This window comes from Prionailurus bengalensis, chromosome D2 (assembly GCF_016509475.1).
Source record: "Prionailurus bengalensis isolate Pbe53 chromosome D2, Fcat_Pben_1.1_paternal_pri, whole genome shotgun sequence".
NCBI classification, from domain to species: Eukaryota; Metazoa; Chordata; class Mammalia; order Carnivora; family Felidae; genus Prionailurus; species Prionailurus bengalensis.
Genome location: NC_057351.1, coordinates 84,833,522 through 84,856,841, shown reverse-complemented (window position 1 = coordinate 84,856,841; position 23,320 = coordinate 84,833,522). Strand labels below are relative to the sequence as shown.

Sequence of the window (23,320 nt, the reverse complement as noted above, 5' to 3'; positions counted from 1 at the left end):
CACACCGCCGGCGCTGTCTGAAACGAGTCTCCACGTCTGCAGAGCCCTACATGGCCTGTGCGATCTCACCAGCGCCTCACACAGGGATGCTGTCAGAGGAAAATTTTCAGTTGAATTTTTCCAAGCTGTAAAGAGATCTTTGGCCATTGAGGGGAGCCACTGGTTTGGTCTATGAGCTGTTCTAAGTATTAGTGTGGATTTCAGACAGCTTCACAGTTCTGAATTTCCTGAAACCTGCCGTTTCTGAACTGCTACAAGGTGCCCGTGTATTTCAAAAAAGAAATTTAAAGCAGGCTAATTACTACATGTTTAACATCATCGTAAAAACACACCTTCTTTACACAAGTATTTTTAATTGGATTTTGAAGATGTTTATTGCATTGTTTGGTGGAAAAAAACAAAACACATACATGTATTTAGCACAAGCTTGTGAAATACACAGAGCGTAACGGGGTGAGGCGTAGTCTCTGCCCCTCGCCCACCTCTGAGCACGGAGTTGTGACCAAGTGGTTCCCGCAACAGTCGGGCGCTGAGCGTACAAGCCTCTAGTTCTCTCCTTTCAGTACTGGCAGCAGCTCACCGTTGTCTTTCAGCTCCTAACGACGAAAACAGAAAGCAAAAACAACATGTATGCGGACAGATGAAAAATGGAAACGTCTGAAGAACAATCACAGGTTGCATCCGTTATCAGAGACCAGAAGAAACACTTCACTGGATTGAAACTCTAGCTCACCAACACGCTGAAACTAACTATTATGCCGTAAACACTATCAGATTACAGAACTGAGGTTTTAAAAGGCATTCCAAAACCAACAGATTGATCAGCATTGACAAACACAGCAATTAGAGCAAAACACCCATAGCCCCACGGGCGGTACACAGGCTTCACTGTTTCAACCCAGCCTGGAAAGGCCGCAGTACTACGAGCGTAAAAGTGTACATGTAAAGGCCAAAAAACACTAAAAAGACATACAAATCCAGAAATGTTGTGTGCTATCTTGCAGATTTAAAATCTGGAACACAGCCATCAAATTTAAAATGTGACAATAAATGATGAATGAGATTTCCTAGTTTAGGACAAACATTTAATCTGATGTAAATTTGCAGGTTATTACTAAGCAGCATGAACATCCATCAATAAAACCACGAAAATCAGGGCACCTCGCTGGCTCAGTCGGTAGAGCATGCGACTCTCAATCTCAGGATGGTAAATTCAAACCCCACGTTGGGCATGGTGCCTACTTAAAACACACACACACACACACACACACACACACACACACACACACACTAAATTCCATGTGACTTCATCTCTGGTTAAACCCCATCAGGTGTGATTCTGTCATATAAACTCAGACAACTCTCAGTGATGTTCTGGGATCTTCCAACATTAACTCATTAACAAGCACACATCCTACTGCACTAAAGGACCAGGCAGGACTTTTCTGAGCACATGACCTGGAGGGCAGGAGGCCATGCTGCTCACGGAGAGGCCCAGAAGCCTGCAGGTGGAATCTGGACTCAAGGACTCACGAGTTGTGACATCCCATGCAGATTACCTAACTTCTCATCCGTGTCCCCTCATCTGACGACTGAGGACAAGGAACTCAGGATGCTGTGAGGACGGCCTAAGCACTAAGGCAGCCTGCCTGGCACACGGGGATCGCCATCATCATCACCACTAATGTGCGCCGACCTTATCTAAATATTCCCTCTGTAAACAAACATTCTGCAGTAGTGATAACATGACCTCACTGAATATGTACTAATTAGTTGCTATTTTTCTCAAGACACTAGATTGACTGAGTCATTGAATTACCGGGTAAGTTCTTTATCTAACCATTCAACAGCAAAAAGCACTCAGTGCTCTTAAAGGCCAGCCAGAATTAACCCACCTGGCAACTATGATGTTTCCGCTGAACTAAAGACAGAAGAACCGTGCTCTGTGGGAAACGGACTAAAATGGCAACCTAAGAACCATTCCCAGTTATCTTCTCGGGAGAAAATGTTACCAATATCACAAATGTGCACATGTGTCTTTTTAGCAGGTGAACATCAAGAGTCCTGTAACATCCTGTTTTATACCTAAAACGAAGTTGCCCGCACAGCTCGGCTTTAGAATTAAATGAGATTGATCGATTGTTATCTTCCCAAGAGTTAGCAATGGCTAAGGTACAGGCTATAAAACATTCAGACAAGAACAGGCTCAGGAGTATTTGGGTTTGAAGACTGTGTCTTAAAAAAATAAAACACATATATAACATAACAAATGCAGATCTATTTTTGTTGCTTCAGGGCTATTCAAGAGCTACTATGTTAAGCCTGCTCTTCTCCTCCAGGAATGAGACACTTCGCTAGTAAAAGTGCCTCACTCGCTGCCTTCAGAAGCGCCATGTCAAACAGCACTCCGCAGCAGACAAGACTGGTGTGGGCGAAACCACAGCAGACGGCACCCCTGCCCCGTGTTCACCACACGTCCGGGCCCACGGAGCTGCTGTCCCTCAGCGCTGGGCTCGAGTCCTCCCAACAAGACCAAAGTAGGAGTTAAAACTTATTTTAAAACCTAACTAGGAGCAGTGCTGCTGCCGGGGGGTTAGCACTGCAGCGTCCCTGCGGGACCAGGCTAAGAAACAGCGCGTGGCACACACAGGCGCTATCAGGTGTAAGCGCCCCAAGAAAAGTCCTGCCCACTGAGCATTCGCGGAGGGTTTCCTTAAAGCAAACTAAACAAGTAAATTAATGGTCAAAGATGTCAAGGGTGTATAAGAAAAGGTATCGTTTCTAAACATGCTTACGATCTGACAGAGCTAACCGATCTCCTAGCGTCTGAGGCCAAGCTGGACGTGGGGAAGGCCCACAGCAGCCTCGCACAGTTCTGTTAGGAAGCCGGGGTCAGGGGCCTCGGGTCTGTCACACAGCTGACAGGACCAGGCAGCACTGGGTGTCAGGCCTCCTGCCCGTGGCCCGGCGCTCTTCCCTCCATCACCCCAGTGCATGAAAGGCAAAATAACACAAAAACACAATACAACGTAAATATAAAAGGACAGAAGAACTTCAGGAACAGGAGCGAAATATTTCTGGCTTCAAGAATCTATACACGATTCATAGACAACAAGGGTCCTGAAGGGCACAGAACACATGTAACTATGGAACACAAGATATCCAAAGCAGAGGGGGGACGAGGAAAGAAGGGCTAAAAACATGGAAGACAGTTCCATCAGATTTAGTAGCGTGGGAGTAAAAATCACATTTCGAGCTTGGCCATAATCAGAGCATCTTGGAAGGCCAAGTTACAGTTCTGGCCTTGGCCGGAAGCTCTTCGGGAGAGGAAGGAGGTTGTGCAGAAGACCCGGGGAGGCAGAAGGCCCCACAGCAGGGGGATGATTTGGCTGGCTCAGGGGACGGGTGAGCACAGCCTGATCCAACAGGGACAGTGGGAGGACAAGGTACTAGGGACACAGAAATGGTAACACGGGGCGAGTGCCTGGGTGGCTCAGTCAGTTGAGTGTCCGACTTGAGCTCGGGTCATGATCTCGTGGTTCGTGACTTGGAGCCCTGCATGGGGCTCTGTGCTGACAGCATGGAGCCTGCTGGGATTCTCTATCCCCCTCTCTCTGCCCCTCCCCCACTCGTGCTTTCTCTCTCAAAAACACACATGTAAAAAGTAAAAGTAAATAAAAAAATAGAAATAAAAAAATTTTTTAAAAGAAATGGTAATCAAAAGTGAGCCAGAAGTGACTGGACAGGAGGCCAGGAAGGAAAGGAGTCAGGGAAGCTCCGAAGTTTGTTCAATATGAAATTGTAATTTTCAAACATGCCAACATTTCCCATCTTTAGGATGCCAAATGAACTCCGACCTTACCTTAACAATATCCAGACCTCCAACAAGTTCCCCTTTCACATACAGCTGAGGATACGTGGGCCAATTCGAGAAAGTTTTTAACCCCTGCCGAACCTACGGAAACAAGAGAAACTCTGAAACCTTACTATTAGACCCTAATGAGTAAAACTAAAGACAAAGGATGAGAAACATAAAACACAGAACTTACTTCTTCATCCTCCAATATGTCAAATGTCTCATATTCAACACTACAAAAAGGAGAGAACATTTTAACAGGAAATAGCTGTATTAAACAAAAATTATAAAGCCTACTTGGTGTTTTAAAAAACAGGAAAAGTAAATTGTTTTGTTGCTAATGACATTCACTATAAAAAATGGAAATGACTTTACTTCTCTCAATCTGTCAGGTAGGTACAAATTCATCTGGACTTTTCTCTAGACAATACTGGATTAGACAGGGGTCAGCACACTTTTTCTGAAAGGGCAAGGCCATAAACACGCAGGCCCTGGAGGCTAGTCTCTGCATCACACAGAAGCAACCACACAGGGCAGACAGGAGTGGGTGTGGCCGTGTGCCAACCCCAGGTTAGACCTGTACCCCAAGTTTACATGAGTCTGTCCTTAACACTCCGTTCCCAGCCCTCACCCCCGGAGCCGCTGCTTCTGATGTCCTGGAAGCTGCTCAGGGAGCGGGGAGCAGCTCTGACGTCTGTGACCGCTCGCGGACACCAGGGCTGGGCCGGACGCTCACCGCCCAGGACGCCGCCGCCGCCAACAGACGCCACCTTACGGAGGTGTGCCTTCCCACGTGAAAGCGAACTTATTTCAGAACACACATGCTGTTTTCAATACGCACAAACCAGTGAGAGTGGTGTGGATTCATGCTGTACAATGAACTCTACTTGTTATAATGAATGAAAAATCACTGCATGGAAATCCAGCCATATCTACTCAGAAGGACTTCACTGTTTGGTGGTCAAGGAATCAGTATGAATGTAGGACTGAATTCCTGCAGGGAGACTGCGGAGATACGTGCAGTCCCACAAACCGGCCAAAGAAAACGCCACATAAAAGATAAATTTCGGGTTCCATAAAACCAAAACCACCTTCACAGGGAAATCTCACTCAGTAAACAAGTTCCCAAGAAAACTGTTCATGGTGCAGAAAACAGTCAAAAAAACAAGATGACAGGATCAATCAGCACCAAGTACCAACAACAGGACTGTCTGAAAGCAAGAGAAGATTAAAAAAAAAACAAACAAACAAACAAAAAAAACAAGACCCAACGTAAGTTTCCCTTCAGGTTGAACTAAAGGAGGCAGATCTCCTAGTCTGAACAGTCCGATAAGCGCGAGTGACAGGTCCACAAGGGAGCTGAGAGGCACCGGGCCCACGCACGTGCAGGTGTGTGTGCAGTCACGACAGCCAATGCATCTCCTGAAAGTTCTGTGCACAGAGTACCTCCATACCTCCGTGTATGCTCGGTACACGGCCCCTCGAGGCATGTGTCTTTGGGCAGAGAAGGCGAAGAGGAGTGTAAGAACGGAGGGGAAGGAATAAAAAGCCAGAGCTTTCTCCACAAACTGACAGCTCTCAGCAAGAGGACGGTCTGTTCAAGGTGAAGAGCGGCAAAGGTCCCCACGGCCCCGCTCACCGCAGAGCCGCAAGTCTGCAGCTGGGAGCGCTTTGTCTCCAAAGAAGCCCCTCTGTTCTGGGGAGCAGGTACTTGCAAATCCAAACAGGATTAGACAGGTATTGGGCGACTCTCCACCGAACATACGAGCTGAGACGGCCCGATGCTCCTGTGCCCCGGCCTCATGGCCTCGTGGAGGTACGCCCTGAGGGGACACGCTGTCACTAGAGACAGGTGGACTGAGCGTGTCACACCAGGGAGCTGTGACAGAAGACAGAGAACGGGGCCATAAAAACTGATGACCAAAAGCAAGCCAGCCTCTGCTCTGTCCTCGGGCAGGGTGAGGAAGGTCTGGCTAGAGACCATATGACAAAAGACTCTTTAGACTCTCCTCTGTAAAATGTCACCATCACTTGAAGAAATCAATCTTTGCTTTTCATGTCCCCAGAGTTGTATTTAACCTGTGCTACTCAACTGACTACTTTCAACCATGCCCACGCATGTCTAAATATCTCAAAAGATTACCTTCCCCACGACTTCAAAGAAATGGTTAATCTCTTTAAAGCTATGGCTAAAAAATTAACTTAAAAACTAAATAAAGCAAGCTATGGCTAGCACAGTAAGAACATTAAAAAGAAAGTGTTGTGAAATAAGTAAAATAATAATAATAATAAGCAAATACATTTGATAAACTCTACCGAATATGGGCGAAGTATCTCCAAACAAGTGGTTTGTTTTTAATCAGAAAAAAATCAACTGCAATCTTCTTACCTGGCAGCATTACCACTGAGCAGATCAAAAGCATGAACACAGCCTTCAATTCACCCTGCTTCTGAGATGCACAGAATGACCTGTACATGGGCCCTACGCATTTGATAAAATGTTGAAAACTAGAATAGTTTTTAAGGAAATTAAAAACCTCTAATACATTTCCCTAAAATATCTTTGTGCGTGTTCAAGAACTCAGTTATTAACTTTCCTCTGGGAAAGCAGACAAATAGTTATTCCAGTAATTGCCTAAGAAGCTCCTTTATGTGACCAATCAGTTGATACTGTCCAAAAAATCCTCTTGTGGTCTAAGTTAAAGCATTCGCAAAGCACCACAGCAAAAACAAATAGATAAACATATACAGATAGAGCCACAACAACCGAAAGGCATCAGTGGCAGGACGGAAAATTGGAGTTTCTTTAACACACCATTTGAAAACAAGATTTACCTACCCGGTACTATTTAGTATCTCCAGAATCTGTTTGCTGAATCCACATTTTGCTTCCTAAATTTAGAAGGGGGAAAAAAAACACACAGACATGTAAAGATGGATTACATTTCCTACTCAGCCCACTGGCCTGGTCCTGTGGACGCTCTGTCCCTGGGACACAGTGGGCACAGCGCACTCTAGTGACGAGCCTCCCAGTGCCTCTGGCATCACAGAGCAGTGGGTCAGCTGGGATTTCAGGAGGCCACCAATCCCCACCCCACCCCCCTTTCAAGTCCTGACCCATCCGGACATCACCCTGGACTCTCAGCCCACAGACTTCCTTCAGGCTCTACCCACCGGGGAGGACACGTGTCCTGGAACCTGGCAGTCTTTGTGGTGACACGGTCCTCAGAGGGGAACCTTGCCGCTCTACCAAGACTCGAGTTCCTTCTCCACTCGCTCTCAGATGACCTCGCCTCACCTAACCTTTCTGCACTGAGCGGGATCATCGCCTGCCTGTTCCCAACTGGACTTTTACTCCCCAGTTTTTAAAACGTATCTTTATGTTATAGAGTCACAGAGTGCCAGGCTTCTCTGAGGTTATGGAAGGGCTACACGGTTCTGTGAGGCCGCCAGGTCCCAAATCCTAGCGGTCCTGGAGGGAAGACTTGGCACCACATGCATTTCTCAACAGCGCAAGTAACTCTGCTCCCAAGATGTATGAATACTTGCTGACTTCCAGAAACAAACTCTTTTGAGAATAAAAACCTGCTTTAAACAATCACCAAGAAGATATAAAAAGATGACTTTATCACTACTGGGAATTATTAACTTCCTCTATTTTGTTTTAATAAAATTAGTGAACCAGTCAAAGAATCTAGGTCCTGATCTGTGATCTCAGCATGCTGAGACATATATTACCATTTTCCCGGTTACTGCTTACACTGTAACAGTTACGCTGACCACTTATGTTAACTAGCTGGTTTTACTGTATTAGTTATGTTAACTTTCACACTCGCTATCACAACCTCGTTCTCCGGGAAGCACACTGAACACTCACCCAAGGGGCCGTGAGGCCCTGGGAGGTGAAGCAAGCAGCCCGGGACGACAGAAGAGACGGACTGCCGTCCCTCCGTTCCACCAGCCTCGCCTCCCAGGGCTTTCACCTCCTCCCCTGGGCCACGAGCCATACTCTGTCCCACCTGCCTACCTCTGTCACTGGCTGAGAATAAAGGAAGGGAACACAGCCTGGTTTCTGGAGATCTCCGTTCTAGTCCAAATACAAATGATAATCAGCTTTGCTCAAGCTGCCGGTGGGAGTGCTCTTATCTAACTTGGTCCTCAAAACGATGCACAACCAGTATGCTCCTTCATCCAACAAGCTCCAGGAACCACCCCATTACAAGTAAGAACTGCCAAACTTTCACTCAGTCATCAAACCGGTGCCCCCGAGGGCGACAAGGCTCCCCATGCCCGGGACGCGTGTGGACCAAACTGCTCACTACACGAGCCCAGGGACTCAAGTCGGGACGGGACAGCAACTAACAGAACCAGGAGAGGGTGAACAGTGTTGACCAAGTTTGGCAGCAAAGAGAAATGCACCCCGCTGAGATGTTGATGTTATGAAGTCAGGCAAGATGTGGATTACTTTGTTTGATCTCCATAAGCACCAATTAAGGCCTGGATAACTTCCTGATGCCACTATAGCTTCATTAGCCACAGCCAGGAGAAAAGATTTAAGCGTCCCCTAGTTGCAGATGTTAGCATCAAAAGAAATTACAAATAAAACCATTTTTGAGTTCTTTACCTGTTTGTTTCCTTTCATAAAGAGCATCACAGAAGCTTTATTTGTCAGTACTTTGAGCCTGAAGAGAGAAAATTGATATAAAATGGCTCAGCTCAATTATTAAACACCACTTTTGCTCCGCTTCAGGAGAAACATGCATATTTGAGGGATAGCAGGATGATAGTTCACAGCTTTGAGTGGTATTAAACAAGCAAATGCATTGACATTTTCCTTTATTTCATTCTCTCCCTGAGCCACCATAAAACACAATATGGCTTTTAAGGCAACGAATGTTCCTTCGAGTTGCAATTCAAGCCCATCAACTCACAGCACTAAAAAAATAATAATAGCCAATTCAGTAAGGAATTGTTCAGGAAGGGGCCTGTACACTGAGCCCACCCACAATTTCCAGAACTACATCTTGTGGGCTCCCTTCTCCACCACGAGGCGGCACACGGCCCCACACTCCCCGATGTTCACAAGGTCACAGAGGGAACGGGAGGTGCTAAGTGCCGGAACGCCAGCTGCTCACATCAAACGCCCCTGTCTTAACTTTGAGTTTCACACTTTGTACCATCTTCCAAAGGCCATCCCCCACTTGCTGTCAGGAGCGGCAGCCGTCTGCGTGCCGCCTAAGGGTCAGTCACAAATCCCAGGACAGTCAGCGTCAGGACAACCTGTGGTGGTCACGTCACCGGATCCTCCTCCCACCGGTGCTCTGGGTCACTCACAGCCCAACACCTCCTCAGAGAACAAAGTGATCACAAACGAAACACCCAAATCATGCTCAGAGCTTCGTCGTGTACACTTCCGGTAGAGTACGATGGGCCGATTCTCAGAAAAACTCAGAAATAAAGAATATGGTGCTGATCGCCATCAGTCACCTGCAGCAACCCAACTATCTGGGCCCAGGAAACCAAAACAAGTGCTTCCGTCTGACTCACAGAGACGTCGCCAGAGCCAGGAACTCAGGAGCCAGGAGCACTTCAAGTGATTACTCAAAATACAAGTGTATCTCTACAGAAATCTCTATGTAACTCCAGCTATCTAGTCTGAGGCCACAGGAAATATAGACACAGCACATTAGGAAGCGAGACAGAAGGTCTGATGAAGACGAGGACATAAACAGCAGCAAGACAGAATGAAGGCAGATACTAGCGCACACAAAGCACGGCAGGTGTCTGAGGCCACTTCGCCTCCGTGAGCCACCCAGGTTATTCAGCAAAGAACACAACTGGGGACCCAGAGTCAACAAAGGCACCAGGAGACTCACTGCCCTACCAAAAAGGCAGCAAAGGGTCTAAATCATTTGAGAAAGTGTGGCACTTAAAGGTCAGTTTGACACATATGGGACACTATTTATTAATCAAGGACAGATAAATGAGGTGCTTACTATTAAACACTTTTATCTCAAAATGCTGAATGGCAGGAAAGCTACAAGAGGAGGTTTCGCCTTACAGACTCAAGCCCCAACTACGAACGGCTGATACACGGATGTATTTCAAAATAAATTCTTCTTTAAACCTCTACATTAATTCAAATTTATTACAATAAAAATCCCTGTAAGTCTCCCCACAGGCCAAAGTCCAAAATTTCCATAAGATAAGATCTTTAAAAGCTGATTGAGATCCTTCATAAAACAAAGACCAATTTTTACAGCTCACAATCTCCTTGAATTTTAGAAAGGCAGCGTGAGGCCCCCAAAGTGTTTACGCGGGTACCACATGCGCAGCCCTCGCTCCTCACACTGGGCACTCTTCCCAGCCCGCGTCCGGATGATGCTGAGAGGAGGGGCTGTTACTGAAGGCTGAACACCGGGACCGCTGGAGCCTGGCTCCGAGATGCAGAGAAGTAAGTAAAACTTAGTCATTCCACCGAGACAATGACGTTTCGTTCTATAAAAACGAAGAATATCCTCCACGTGCTCATTAAATTGGCACAAAAATTTCTCCAGTGCAAATGAGACCTTCCCAAGTTCGCATGACTAGTCTGACTGCAAACAACACTCTTATGACCTCGGCACGCGAAAACAAATCCCTCGTTTCTATATGGAAAGAGCAATGCAAAAACCAAGAATTAGGAAATACTTTTAAAGTAATAAATGGTAGACTATTTGACACTTTTAAACACTTACCTTTCTTCTAATTTGGGAGCTTTGGGGCAAATTGTATCTAGTTCGTCAGATGCTTCCAGCTCCTGAAATAAACGCATGTGTAAGTTTAAGAAACGTTCACTACAAAGCAACTCTCCTTGGTCATACCCTGACACAGAATATCAATCAACCAGCTCATCAGAAATACTTTGCATATACTCCAGATTCATATTCGTAAATGTAGAGATTCTTAAGAAATTCCTACTTTACATTTATTACAGCACTTACAAAAGTGTGCTCTACATGAAAATCCTTTACAAGGTACAGACTTCTCAGTTCTAACCTTGATTATATCAAGTCCTCCTATGAGCTCCCCAGACACATAGAGCTGGGGATAGGTAGGCCAGTTGGAGTAGGTTTTGAGGCCCTGACGAACTTCTTCATCTGAGAAGATGTCAAAACTGCTAAACTGAATATTGTGTTTGTGAAGGATTTCCACCATCTGCTTGCTGAAACCTGCATAAGAAAAAGAAAATAAAGAACTTAGCTTCTCTCTTACACATGATTTTAAATCAGTTCACAACACACATTAGCTACTGAACAAAGATGTCTGCCTCAATCTCACCCGTGATTTAATTAGCATGGCTATACAGCATGGAAAGAGAAAACAAATTCCAACAGCCCCTTATCTGACCTTGAAGTAAACCACGTGTTCAAGTGGGGCTTAGAGTTTAACACATTTGTGAATTTTTTAAAAAGTCTCTCTTTATCAATGTTCCTCTTCAGTATTAGGCATGATTTTGTTGTAGGAGAAATAAGGCTGGTCAGAAAGCCCCAGAACCTGCCCCACCCACCAACGAGACAAACAGTTGAGCCCTGGATGGCCACCCCACCTTCCCGCACATCCCCATCGATCAGGGGACGGATTCGGATGCCTCCACGGTCCCTCCCAGCCCTGCGGTCTGTGAGTCTATGAGAATGAACACTGGATGGGGGAAAAAAAATCACAACAGTCATTTTTAACCACTCCGTGAGCATACTGAATCCCAGCCGTTTGGTTTCTGTTGCTCTGGAAGTACTTCCTGAGTGTCCATTTCAGGAGCTCTCAGCCTATATGATCTTTAACAGAATAAATTATCTAGGTCGAGGAGGAATGTGTTCTGTTAGTGGACACTGGATACACTGAGTTTCAAAGCTGTCTTTGGTGTTGTTACATAGGAACTGTCAACAGGCTGACAGCGTCTTTCTCATCTGGTGCTGTTACCTGACAGTCTCCTTTTGAAAACTATTTACATTCCCCAAAGTATGTAATGTGATTTTTTTTTTTTTTTTTAACTGCACCATAGTGACAATCTTATGTTCCGTGATTTTATTATACTTTTGTGACACATTTCTGTCCTGGACTTTTTTGACATCGTTTTCTTATTATGACATTAGTACTGAAAAATAAGAGTGTGAATACCAGTCTTTTATAAATCTATTCGTCTTGTCTGAAAAGAGGATATTTTTCTTTCCATAAGCTAATTCTTCCCAATTGTTTTTCAATACTTTGTACCACTTTACTCTTTTCACACACCATCCTTCTTTTCAAACAGTCATAATTCACTGGAAAATGACCTGTTCTTCAGGTGCAAAATTCCTACAGGATTTCACAGCATCGGCAAGTATTTTTAAATAAAATCAAATCATAAAATTCAGTGTAAGATTAATTGCAAGAACAGGCTTCACCTGGTGTCCTCCAAAAGCACTTTTACTGCGAAAACGGGGATGTACTACTGAGCTCCAAACAATTTTCAAATCTACAGTTTACTGAGACGAAGCACTGGTATTTGTACGGCATATAAGTTGCTTTCCCTACAACTGAAGTGTTAAGTTCATGTACAGCCTGGAGTAAAACACTGATTCTGAAATTTTTTTCGCTCATCTGGGAGTTCATTAGTAAACAGCTAACGGCTGATTGCTGATGGTTATTCTGTTGCCAATATATTAACTCATTTCTACTGTAACTGGCTGAGGAAAAGCTTTCTTTTAGCTTTAGGCAATTACATGCAGACTAGAAAGATTGATGGGGAATGTTCAGTTTTTAAGGGTTAAAGGAGCAGACTGGAAATGCTATGCTTAAGGATAAAACCGTGAGAAGGCTTCATCCCAATAACAAGATATTTACACACTTTTAAGAAAAACGTATGCACGCAATACAAATATTTAAAAGTAGAAGAACCACTTAGCTGTCACAGAACCACCGTTTCTGTCCGCAGCCATTTCTACTCATGACAGAAGGCATGAACAATAAGCCTGACTGGTACATTTCATCCAGTAACAATAAAACCCTAAAGCCCACTTCGCAACCTACAATGTTTGTGTCGGATGTAAAAAGAAAACCCTGTTAGATGACTTTTGCTGCAGAAGAAGTCTGTCCCGTGGTTCAAATACCCTTTGCTTTGCTAAAAGCTTTGTTAACTGAAATGGATACAAGAATTCCCAAATAACTTAATTAACCTGCATGTTCAAGGATTTAACATCCTGTTTAACAAGATGTACATCTCAGTATATCTTGAAAATCTGCCTAAAACACGAGAGCCCTCTCTTTCCTGTCCTCCCGAGGAGCACAGAGTAAGAATAATCTAGTTCTTTGACGACTGACACCCTATCACCACGTCCAGCTCCTAACACACTACCCAGTTCTGCCGGGAGAAGCCAAAGCTGAGAGCCACAAAGACAGGGTGTAAAGTGTGAAAGGGCTGGGCTGAGATCAAGCGGGGCTCCAGGGCAGACCCTGAAATGGCTCTCAGGGTTTCCCTGACAGAAAATTTAAATGTTATACATTCATGTTTTCTGATTACCCGAAAGCAAGGTGGGGTCGGCTAATCAAACATCCCCGCAGCTCCACTCCACAGAGGGGGCCCACGGGGAGTACCGGCTGCCACTGACGGCAGGGCAATTCTTCCGAGGGAATTCTTTCCGAATATGGAAATACCAGCCAGTGGCGTTCGCGAGCACTGACGGCCACTGCTTGTACAGAGGAGGCTCCGCTTGTACCTCACCTCGGATGTGCGAACACAAGAGCAAAACCTATTTTCCACTAAGTGGGCTCAGAAAGGAAGAGGGTGAAAGTCGAGTACATTCCTGAAAGAGAACAGTTTCGAGATGCAGAGTCCGTGTAGCAGGGCACACAAAGGGGGACACAGAGCCAGAGGAGCATCAATGAAGGAAGTGGCAGGGTACAGGCACAAGAAAGGCACCTTCTAACTGATCCCTGAATAGAGGTTTTATTAAAGAATACCAACATTCTAAAATGATCTATTTCCCATACGTCACTTACTTACTATATTTGATACCAAGACATGCTGTTACACAAATCAAGACCTCAGGAAACAGAAAAACTTGTCAAAAACATAGTTACAAAAATTATAAAGAATAAAGCAAGTACTTGTTTGAAATGAAACCGTACCTGTTAAATTACATATATCTAAAAATCTTGTTTGAATTCCCCAATTACATCTCTTATTATCTAGATGTAATTATGCTTATCAGATTGTTCCAAAATGTTGAAAGCTTCCTTTTTTACTCTAACTTGCTCTTCTAAATGCCAGTTAACATACAAATGACTAGAAATGCATTATAAGTTAAGTCTAATGAAGAGGTAAGCAGAAAAATGGTTATTCCTCAGGGTAATTCTAATTTATTTGAATAATCATACAACATCTGATTTGAAAAGGATCCCCAAGACTGGCTCCAACCCCAATGCCACCAAAGGAAGGACCAAAGGCACAGAAAGGGTCACTGACCTGTACCTACGTCACCAAGGGTGGCACTGGGCTGCAGCCCCCCTGCTGTGACACCCGGCCACTGTGCTTCCCCCTGCTGTCTCAGCACACCTTCCCCAAGCTGCGAGTTTTACCACCTGCCGATCTGGTGAGGTCACCACTCAGAAAAGAGTGAGAGGACGGTCCTGTTCGAACCCAAAGAAGAGAGCACTGTATCGGCTTTACTGCAGGTTTCCTACGTGGGAACCTGTCATTCAGGGGCATCCACGTGACAGCCAGTTCCACTACTCGTCACATTTCAGTGAAGGCACTGAACAAACCCCGTCAGACTCACGTTGTAAGTCCTTGTTATTAGGTCACCACAAAAAGCACCAGAAAGGATTCTCCTGCCTGATAGGGGAAAGTAAACCAGCCACAACCTCTATTAAAAACAAACAACCACAACAGAGACTGACTCTTGCTACCTGGAGTTAACTCTGGTAGAGACAGAGTTTGCTTTTCAACATCTAAACAGCAAGCATCCTTGGACACGTAAATGCCAGCAAGGAAATTTTTCAAGTAGATGTGAGAGCTAAAGGAGCCTTTTATCGTTTTAAGATGGGACTCAACATGAAACTTTATCTTTAAAACTGGACTTTTTCAGAACCTAACATGTAATTTGCTAACCATATAGGGAAGAATTCACAATTAAAGCTATGCTAGAAGCTAGGTTATTTTTATAAAGTCACACTGGACATGCAGTAATCTTACCAACAGCACACTCAATTTTACTGCCACCTATCTGAAAAAAATTCCCCCCTGTATAGTTGAAACAAACTGATTCTCAACAGCATCATCAAAAGGCATTAAATGCTCAATTATGAAGCAGAATAATGTTGTACTAGGCATAGTAAAAAGAAAATAACATAAACCCAATACCAGAGGGGTCAAATAAACCCTAAAACTTCCTTCAGGAGAAAATTACAAGCGTATATATACATGTATATGTATATGTATATGTATATGTATATGTATATGTATATGTGTATGTGTATGTGTGTGGGGGGGGGGGTAGGTGGGTGGGTGTATACACACACGGAAAACAAGAGCACCTATAAACTGGAAATGACAGCAGTAGTTGAACACTAGTCGTATAATTCGATGTGCGACAACAGGGAAGGCCAAGGTACAGGGGGAGACACAGAACCACCACCAAAATTCTGAAAATTTTTAAACCACTCTATCTGGGCAAGGTGAATAAAAAGAGACTCCCAAGAGAGACAGGAAACCATCAACAGCAAAAAGAACTGAACAGACAAAAGCCCATTCACACAACAGCAATGCCCTCCCAACTCTGCTCCCGGTAAGCTGAGTGGCTTTCCGTCTCTGGGTGCTTGTTACATAAACAAAAATCTTCAACTGGATGACTTCTAAGAAGCCTCTGGGTTCTGAAATTCTCTGTGTCTGTGGTGCAAAACAGATTCTCACCACCTCAATACAGAGTGTCAGCGGGAATTAGGACCTTCCGGATTTCCTAAAGCTGTCTCCACACAGGCGAAGGAGGGACGGTGTGGCAGGACCAGAGCACGCCCACCCAGCCGCACCCCACGCCGGTGGAGCCCACTCTGCTCGCGTCTGTGTGAAAGCAGCTTCTTACCACAGCGGGGCTCCTGAGGAGTCCCCTTCATAAACAACATGCAAGGGGCAGCATGAGTTAGTTTCTTCAGGCGCAGGTTGAGGTCTTCTTTAGGATGCTCATTACCGCTGGGTGGGAAGGAGCCGCTAGATGCGTGTCGCTGAACTTTTTTGGTCAACTCTGGGGCGTGTGCACCATCTAATCGGTCAATTTTCTGAGAATTCTGAAGTTAAAAAAGTCATTTAAAATACGTGCGGCATAAAGCTCCAAAATTATAACAAGCACGAATCCACAGCTCTAGCTGATTTTTAAAGAGGTCGACACTACTTACTATTAGGTGAGTTTTTAAAACTCTGATTACCAATTGGCGGAATGCATCTCCATTTTAGAAATATGTAACTGTTTTCTTTCATCCCCCTTTTGGGAACATACTAGGAAAACATCGCTACACCTCAAACTCAAACCAGATCAGAGTCCAACCTTAAAGAGAAAAGATTTCCTCCACCCTCGTGGGGATTAATCTGTTACTAAGTACAAATGCAGTACTTGGAGGAACTGTGGGGACACTCAGGGGTGCCCTGAAGCACAGATTTGCACCTGCTTCCTGAGAGAGTCATTAATCAAACCAGGACCGGCCAGATGTTCCATTATGTCCAGGCACATGCCCTAAGCAACCAACTTCTACCCAACGGAGGGGACATTTTGCGGCTATAGCCAAGTATCTGGATTGTTCTCCAGAAGCTCCAATTCTGGTTGCTGGTCCTCTACATGGCCCATATCACTTCTGCAGGATGCCCCAGGCCAAGCTTTAGCATCAATGCAAACAAGGAGACTACAAGAAGACGGGGCAAAGCCAGGAACAACCGAGTGTCTAACGTTCACGGATCAGGGAAAGGGGTAAAGGAACCAAGATTCAGCCCCCTGGCCCACTACAGATGCAGGATCTCTTGTGCGTCCTTATCCTTACCTTGAAAAACAGAAAGGTGGGAACAGAACTAATCCCGTATTTTTCAGATACTTCAGGAACGGCTTCAGCTTCCAACTTTAAAAACAGAAGAATATAAAGCTTGATTATGAAAAGGTCCTTTTTTACGACTTCAATATGTCTGCCAGATTCACATGCAGCATCCCTTCAAGTAGGTGATGTTTCTAAAGAGTCTGGTACAAAAGTTTATGACACATTTACATTTAAATGAGACTCACTGGGCTGGTGTGTCATCCACTGAGTCCGCAGTGTCAAAACAGGTTCAGAGGTTTTTATTTTGTTGCACATTTCAAAAGATGCCTGGAGGCTGTGAATAAAATTTTTGGTGCACTAGTGACCTAGTAAATTTTCAATCATATGCAGCTACTACTATATTGAAATCCATAAATCACTGACCCCAGTTATGTCATGATTACAGTGCTTATTTTCTGCCCACAGCAATTCTTGCTGTTTGCTCTATTGACTAATTTCAAGAGGCAGTACATCACGACTGACAGTTGCAGCCTTCTGCAAATTATGAAGCAAAAAGGAGTATTTCTTCAATAAACTATTGATGTCTGATAAATTTTACTTTTAACCCCTGCAAGGCTGCCGGACACTAGGCAGAGATCTTGCTAGGTTATCTACTTCTGGGTCTATTCATACATTTAAATGCATTTTCAATAAGATGACTGCATTCTGCTTGATGATTTCCTTGAGGCCCCTCAACGAGACACGATGTGTTACCTGACATATGAATTTTACACAACTCAATTTCTAAATAATTAGAACACAGTTCCTGTAAGGCTATTTATGTGCAGGATTTTGTAAACAATACACTTTGAGAGAAACTAAGACACAATATTGTATCCTTCCCTCACAGGACTTTCAATTTAATATAAACTTTTTAAAACCAATAAAAATCTGAATTCACATTATACCTGTAGGAAATAAAATTTATTGATAAATTATACTGTTAAAAGAGTTAAAAATATATATCCTGTATTTTTCCAGGAAGAGAAGGTTTCCACTGGGCTTGAAACACTACTCTTATCTAGAGCCTTCCCCAACCCAGCATCCATCTATCCAAATGAACCTGGACGGTAAGTGGGAGGCACAGTCATTCGTCTTTGGTTTCTATCTTCGGTCTCACACGTTCCCGGGTGCTCTTTTACTACTTTATTTCTTTAAAACGCCCTTTAGACATATATTTTTAATTACCTTCATCTTTCAAAATGTATTAACGTGAAAATTATATACGTTTCAAGTCAACATCAACTGTCCAATAAACTAAGAAAAATGAACAGAGAGAAGACAAAGCATTTGGAGACCACTACGTAGAACACGCTTTCTGAAAGTTCTGAAAACTTCTGTGCCGTTTTCTTTCATACAATTGCACACTCAAAGCAAAAAACAGCAGAGAAGGCGATGACTAGGGCAGCTCGTGATTTTCTCTTGCAAATAATACCCCTGGAGTGCCCGGCACACACCGGCACCGGGTGAGGCTCAGTTACGATCCCTATCTTTGGTACAACTGGATTCTAACAGCAAAATAACACAAATTTTAAAAAGGGGCAGTGCTAAGGGGCACCTGGGTGGCTCAGTAGGTTAAGCATCCGACTTCGGCTCAGGTCATGATCTCACAGTCTGTGAGTTCGAGCCCGCGTTGGGCTCTGTGAGCCGGGAGCCTGGCGACTGCTTCTGATTCCGTGTCTCCCTGTCTCTGCCCCTGACCCGCTCATGCTCTAGCTCTCTCAAAAATAAACAAACATTAAAAAAAAAATTTTTTTTTAATAAAAGAAAGGGGGCAATACTCAGCACAAACAAGATACTACGGTCTTAAACCAAACCAAAACAGGCAACATCGGGAATCATAAAAACACATTCCTCTGTGCTGCTTAAAGTTGACCTCTTCTCATATTCCTGCTGGTTTCCAAGGGTCTCCCTTAGTGACAATTCTTCTAGGAAGCAAATCATCCTCTTGAAATTCCTAAAGCCAGGAGGATCACCACAAGCACCTCTCCTCAAAATCGCTCCCAGCGAGATGACATCTTCTTCGTAAGACAAAGGCAGTGGTGACAAACAAATCCTCCCAGAGCAGGGGCCAGGACTGTCACTAAAGGCACAGCCATTCTCCCAGAACATCAAGGGTTATCTGAGGCCCTAAAACCTCTGCAGCAGTAAAATTCTCTGGAAACATTTTTATTGGATGTAAAGCAACATGACAGTTCTATCAATGAAAACAGAAAATAAATAAATACTGAAAAGTGAGCTGCATTCAGAAAAGACCAACGGCAGTCAATAATAGCTATCTTTCATGGAAAACCTACTCGGTGCCATAAACCACGACAGGCTCTTTGCATTCAATTGCCTAAACTACTTAACACCTGGAAAAGTGTATGGTACATTATCATCTCAACCTTACAGGGGGCTAGGTAAAGATGTAACTTGTCCCAAAACACACAGTCACTGGGTAGGAGAGCTGAGAAATAAACCCAAGACTGACTACAAAACCTATGCTTTTTTTCACTATACTACGGTAAACTTTTTCTACTCTATCGATCAAAAAGAAAGATTAAATTTCAAAGATAGGATTTATACATGACTTTAGCCCTCACCAAACACGAACGTTTCCAGAATGGAATTTCAGACAGAATGCCTTTGTTGGGAACCATCTACTTCCTGAACCATGACTCTCAAACTCAGACCCTTCCCGTGTGCAGTCGGGTGAGGAGAGGCAGGGAGCTGTTACCACAGCAAGGTTAACTGCAGAGGTAGGGAACTCCCTCTCTAGAGGGTCACCAAAGACCACTATGATGGTAATGGCTGACAGCTATGATTAATCTAAGCCAGACACTGTTCTAAGTGCAGTTTGTATACTGAGCCATTTAATCCGCACGATCGTAGATGCTGTCATTACACGTAACTAACAGAAGAAACTGGAATTTAAGGAGGTTAGGTAACTCAGCCAAGATTCCAACAATGGTGAGCAGTGGAGGAGGGCAGTGTAGCTCCAGAGCCAAGCTCCTCTCTACACCGCCAAGCTACCATTTCACCAAAGCCAACGGTTACTCTTTGTTCATCATGTTACTGACCTTTCAGTATCATTAGTACGACCGCACCCACCTTCTCATGATACCCTTCACTTGGCCTTCCATGTTTTGTTTTGTTTGTCCTATAACTCTCATGACTCAGTCTCTTTGGCTTCTTCCCTCACATCTGGCCAACCTCTCCACGGCTGGCACATCCCAGGACTTGGCTCTGAGTGCACTTCTCTTATTTACGCTCATCCTCCCTGAGCGGTCTCATCTAAGAAACACCCAATATGGCGACAACGCCCAAGTTGTATCCAGGCCAGACCTCCCCGCTCAGCTCCAAGCCACACACTTGACATCTGCATGTGGATCTCTACCAGGCATTTCCCACCAAGCCTGTTCCTCCCCAGGGCATCTCTGTCTTCTTTCATCCAGCCAGTGATCCAATCAAAAGGAAGACAACTTTGGTTACTCCATTTCCCTCACCCGACATCCAACCCGTTAACAGGTCTTCTGGGTTCCCCCTCCGAAATACAAGCCAAATCAGACCATGACGTCATTTCGATGCTCCCTTGCCACCAGTGTCCAAGGCATCTCTTACCTGGCCTGTGAAACAGCCTCCTAACGTGCGTACTTGCTTCCAGTCTGCATCCTTCGCCATTTCAACCCACTCCCCACAGGACAGCCAGGTAAGCGCTTAAAACCAGAAACTGATGTGTCACTTCCACTGCACTCAAAATAAAACCCAAACTCCACCAGTGCCCACAGGTCATGTGGCTGTTGCCTCCCCTTCCAGCCTCCTGCCATACCCTCTCCCCCTTCACTGGCCCCACCGGTGGCCCATATGCAGGCCAGGCCCTCCAGCAGTACTCACTTGCTAATCCACAGCCTAAAAGTTTGTCCTGGCTCTCCCAAGGACAGCTCCTTTTCATTTTCCAGCTCTCTTACTAGATGCAGCTCTCCAGCGAGACCGGAATAAAGCGCCCATCAGCCCAGGTTCTCTTCTTCCACACCCGATTTCTTTCCTTTCAGAACTGTTCTCTGAAATTACCTTGATAATGTTACCCGATTACCCTATTGTTGTGTACCCCCAGTGACTAGCATAGTAGTGGCCTGTAAGTGTTGGGTAAATAAATTTTGACACAATACTGAATAAATGGTGGTCACTATTGCTAAGCCAACAACGGGAGTGACCACTGGCCCGTGTGGCACTGATCCCCAAGGCTGAGGAGAGAACAATTAAACCTGACATTCAGGAATATTTTGTTCAACATCAAAAAGAGGCTTCTTTCTAACTCTGTGACTTGTGATATTAAAGGAAAACCTTTCCAAGTAAAATTCCTTGTCCAAATAGATCTTTCATGTTTTTGATAGCTTTTTAAAAGACCTTTACCAAACGTAGCCCAGGAATGGCTAATGAACTGCTAATTGTTAAATTTTTTTTTAATTACCAAGGCAGCATAAATAAAAACTAGGATTTTTTTTTTTATTTTTTTTTTCAAAAATTTTTTTTTTTCTCAACGTTTTTATTTATTTTTGGGACAGAGAGAGACAGAGCATGAACAGGGGAGGGGCAGAGAGAGAGAGAGGGAGACACAGAATCGGAAACAGGCTCCAGGCTCCGAGCCATCAGCCCAGAGCCCGACGCGGGGCTCGAACTCATGGACCGCGAGATCGTGACCTGGCTGAAGTTGGACGCTCAACCGACTGCGCCACCCAGGCGCCCCAAAACTAGGATATTTTTAAGATTTAGCAATTCTACTTGAATTATCTGAGAGGCATTTTTAGAGTTCTCCAAAAATGGAACCCTACATACGTTCTCTAAGATGCCAAATAAACTGGTCAGTATTCTCTGACACTGAAAAACAGGAATTCAGCTAAGTGGTACCTAGTTACACAGCTGGCTGGCACCCTTCTGGAGATGACCCTACATCGTCTGTTTACAAATACTAACTGAACAGACATTTAGAATTGAACATTTCTATAACCACACAGAAATTATCTATACTGATTTTAGAGACCCTTAGAAACTGAACTGTGAGCTGTATTTTAAGATGCTTGTGCATTCAAGAATCAAATTATAACAATTCCTATTTTTTTAAGAATCAAAAAATACAAATTTAAGTATCTAACTCCTATACCTTTGCCTTCATATCTGAAGTTACAATGGACGTAAAATTCAAGTTCGGCAGGAACTATGCAAATGAGACTACTACTAAATGAAATACAGTAGCACAAAACCTCACCAACCAGGTGGCCAATAAGCTTGCCTTTGAGATTTTATGTACCGAAGTGCCTTATATGATAAAATGAGTACCACGGCTTAATTGAGTCAGGGTACCAAGCTGGAAGAGGGGTGGGGGAGGCTGGCATAGGAGATGGAAGCCAATGAATGACACAAAGGGAAGCAATAAAACAATGAAAACAAGGTAAGGTACAGGTCTCTACTTCAAATATCCCACCACCCACTCAAGAAGCCAAACGAAACAGGAACTAAACGACAGAACAGACAAAAGTACAACATATCCTCTAATCGTTGAGCCACAGGCACAGACTGAGTTTGGAGATGGGGGAAAAAAAAAAAGCCACAGGGGTACATGGGAGACTTCATATAAAATGGATTCGATTTGAATCATCATGTTGCACACCTTAAAAATACACAATTCTCATTTGAAGAAAAAAAAATACTAAATTTAATGTAACAAATTGAATAAAATATTTCAATTAATAATTTAAATCACAATAAAACCAAACGTAAAATAAAAAAAAATGAACAGCCACTCTACGAAAAGACGAATTTGACTCGGGCCTCGAATAGAACTACTGGTACCCAACTACACCATCACAAGGAGCCTTATGCTGTTCTCGCTCCTTCCCACCCCACTACCACACCCTAGACCTTGAAAGATTCTATCTACCAAACAAGGGAGTAAACAATAAACGTGTATTCCCGTTTTAAAGGCAAAGAGTTGGGGCGCCTGGGTGGCTCAGTCGGTTGAGCGTCTGACTTCGGCTCGGGTCATGATCTCACAGTCTGTGGGTTCGAGCCCCCTCCCCCTCGTCGGGCTCTGTGCTGACAGCTCGGAGCCTGGAAGCCTGCTTCCCGATTCTGTGTCTCCCTCTCTCTCTGTCCCTCCCCTGCTCATGCTCTGTCTCTCTCTGTCTCAAAAATAAATAAAAACATTAAAAAAACAATAAATGAAAAAAACAAAATTAAAAAATTTAAAGGCAAAGAGCTAACAAACTGACTTTACACATTTTGAAAAGCAAGGACATGTAACATCTTAATTAGCCATTTAATTTTACTCTGAACAAATGTTAAGTTTTCAGTAAGACTTTGGGCAATAAGAGCGACTCCTATGTCTTCTCGAAGGCCTTGGAGGTGTGC

The 23,320-nt window shown here is 44.2% G+C and overlaps 1 protein-coding gene across 3 annotated transcripts in view; it reads right to left on the bottom strand.

Moving 5' to 3' along the window:
• Positions 1–348: 348 nt before the first annotated feature.
• The window catches only part of GLRX3 (glutaredoxin 3), a 32,331-nt gene continuing 9,359 nt past the window's right edge, over positions 349–23,320 (bottom strand). Inside the window, exons 3-11 of one of the 3 annotated variants that reach the window (XR_006299882.1) lie at positions 16,901–16,975; positions 15,955–16,156; positions 10,895–11,067; positions 10,594–10,655; positions 8,481–8,538; positions 6,696–6,748; positions 4,050–4,089; positions 3,863–3,975; positions 349–596 (exon numbers count right to left, since the gene is read on the bottom strand). Coding sequence is in view for 2 of the 3 variants with exons in the window: in XM_043597896.1 (XP_043453831.1) it covers positions 546–596; positions 3,863–3,955; positions 4,050–4,089; positions 6,696–6,748; positions 8,481–8,538; positions 10,594–10,655; positions 10,895–11,067; positions 15,955–16,156; positions 16,901–16,975 (807 nt within the window). In the remaining variant the exon portion in view is untranslated. The other 2 variants (XM_043597896.1, XM_043597897.1) reach the window with 2 other exon arrangements.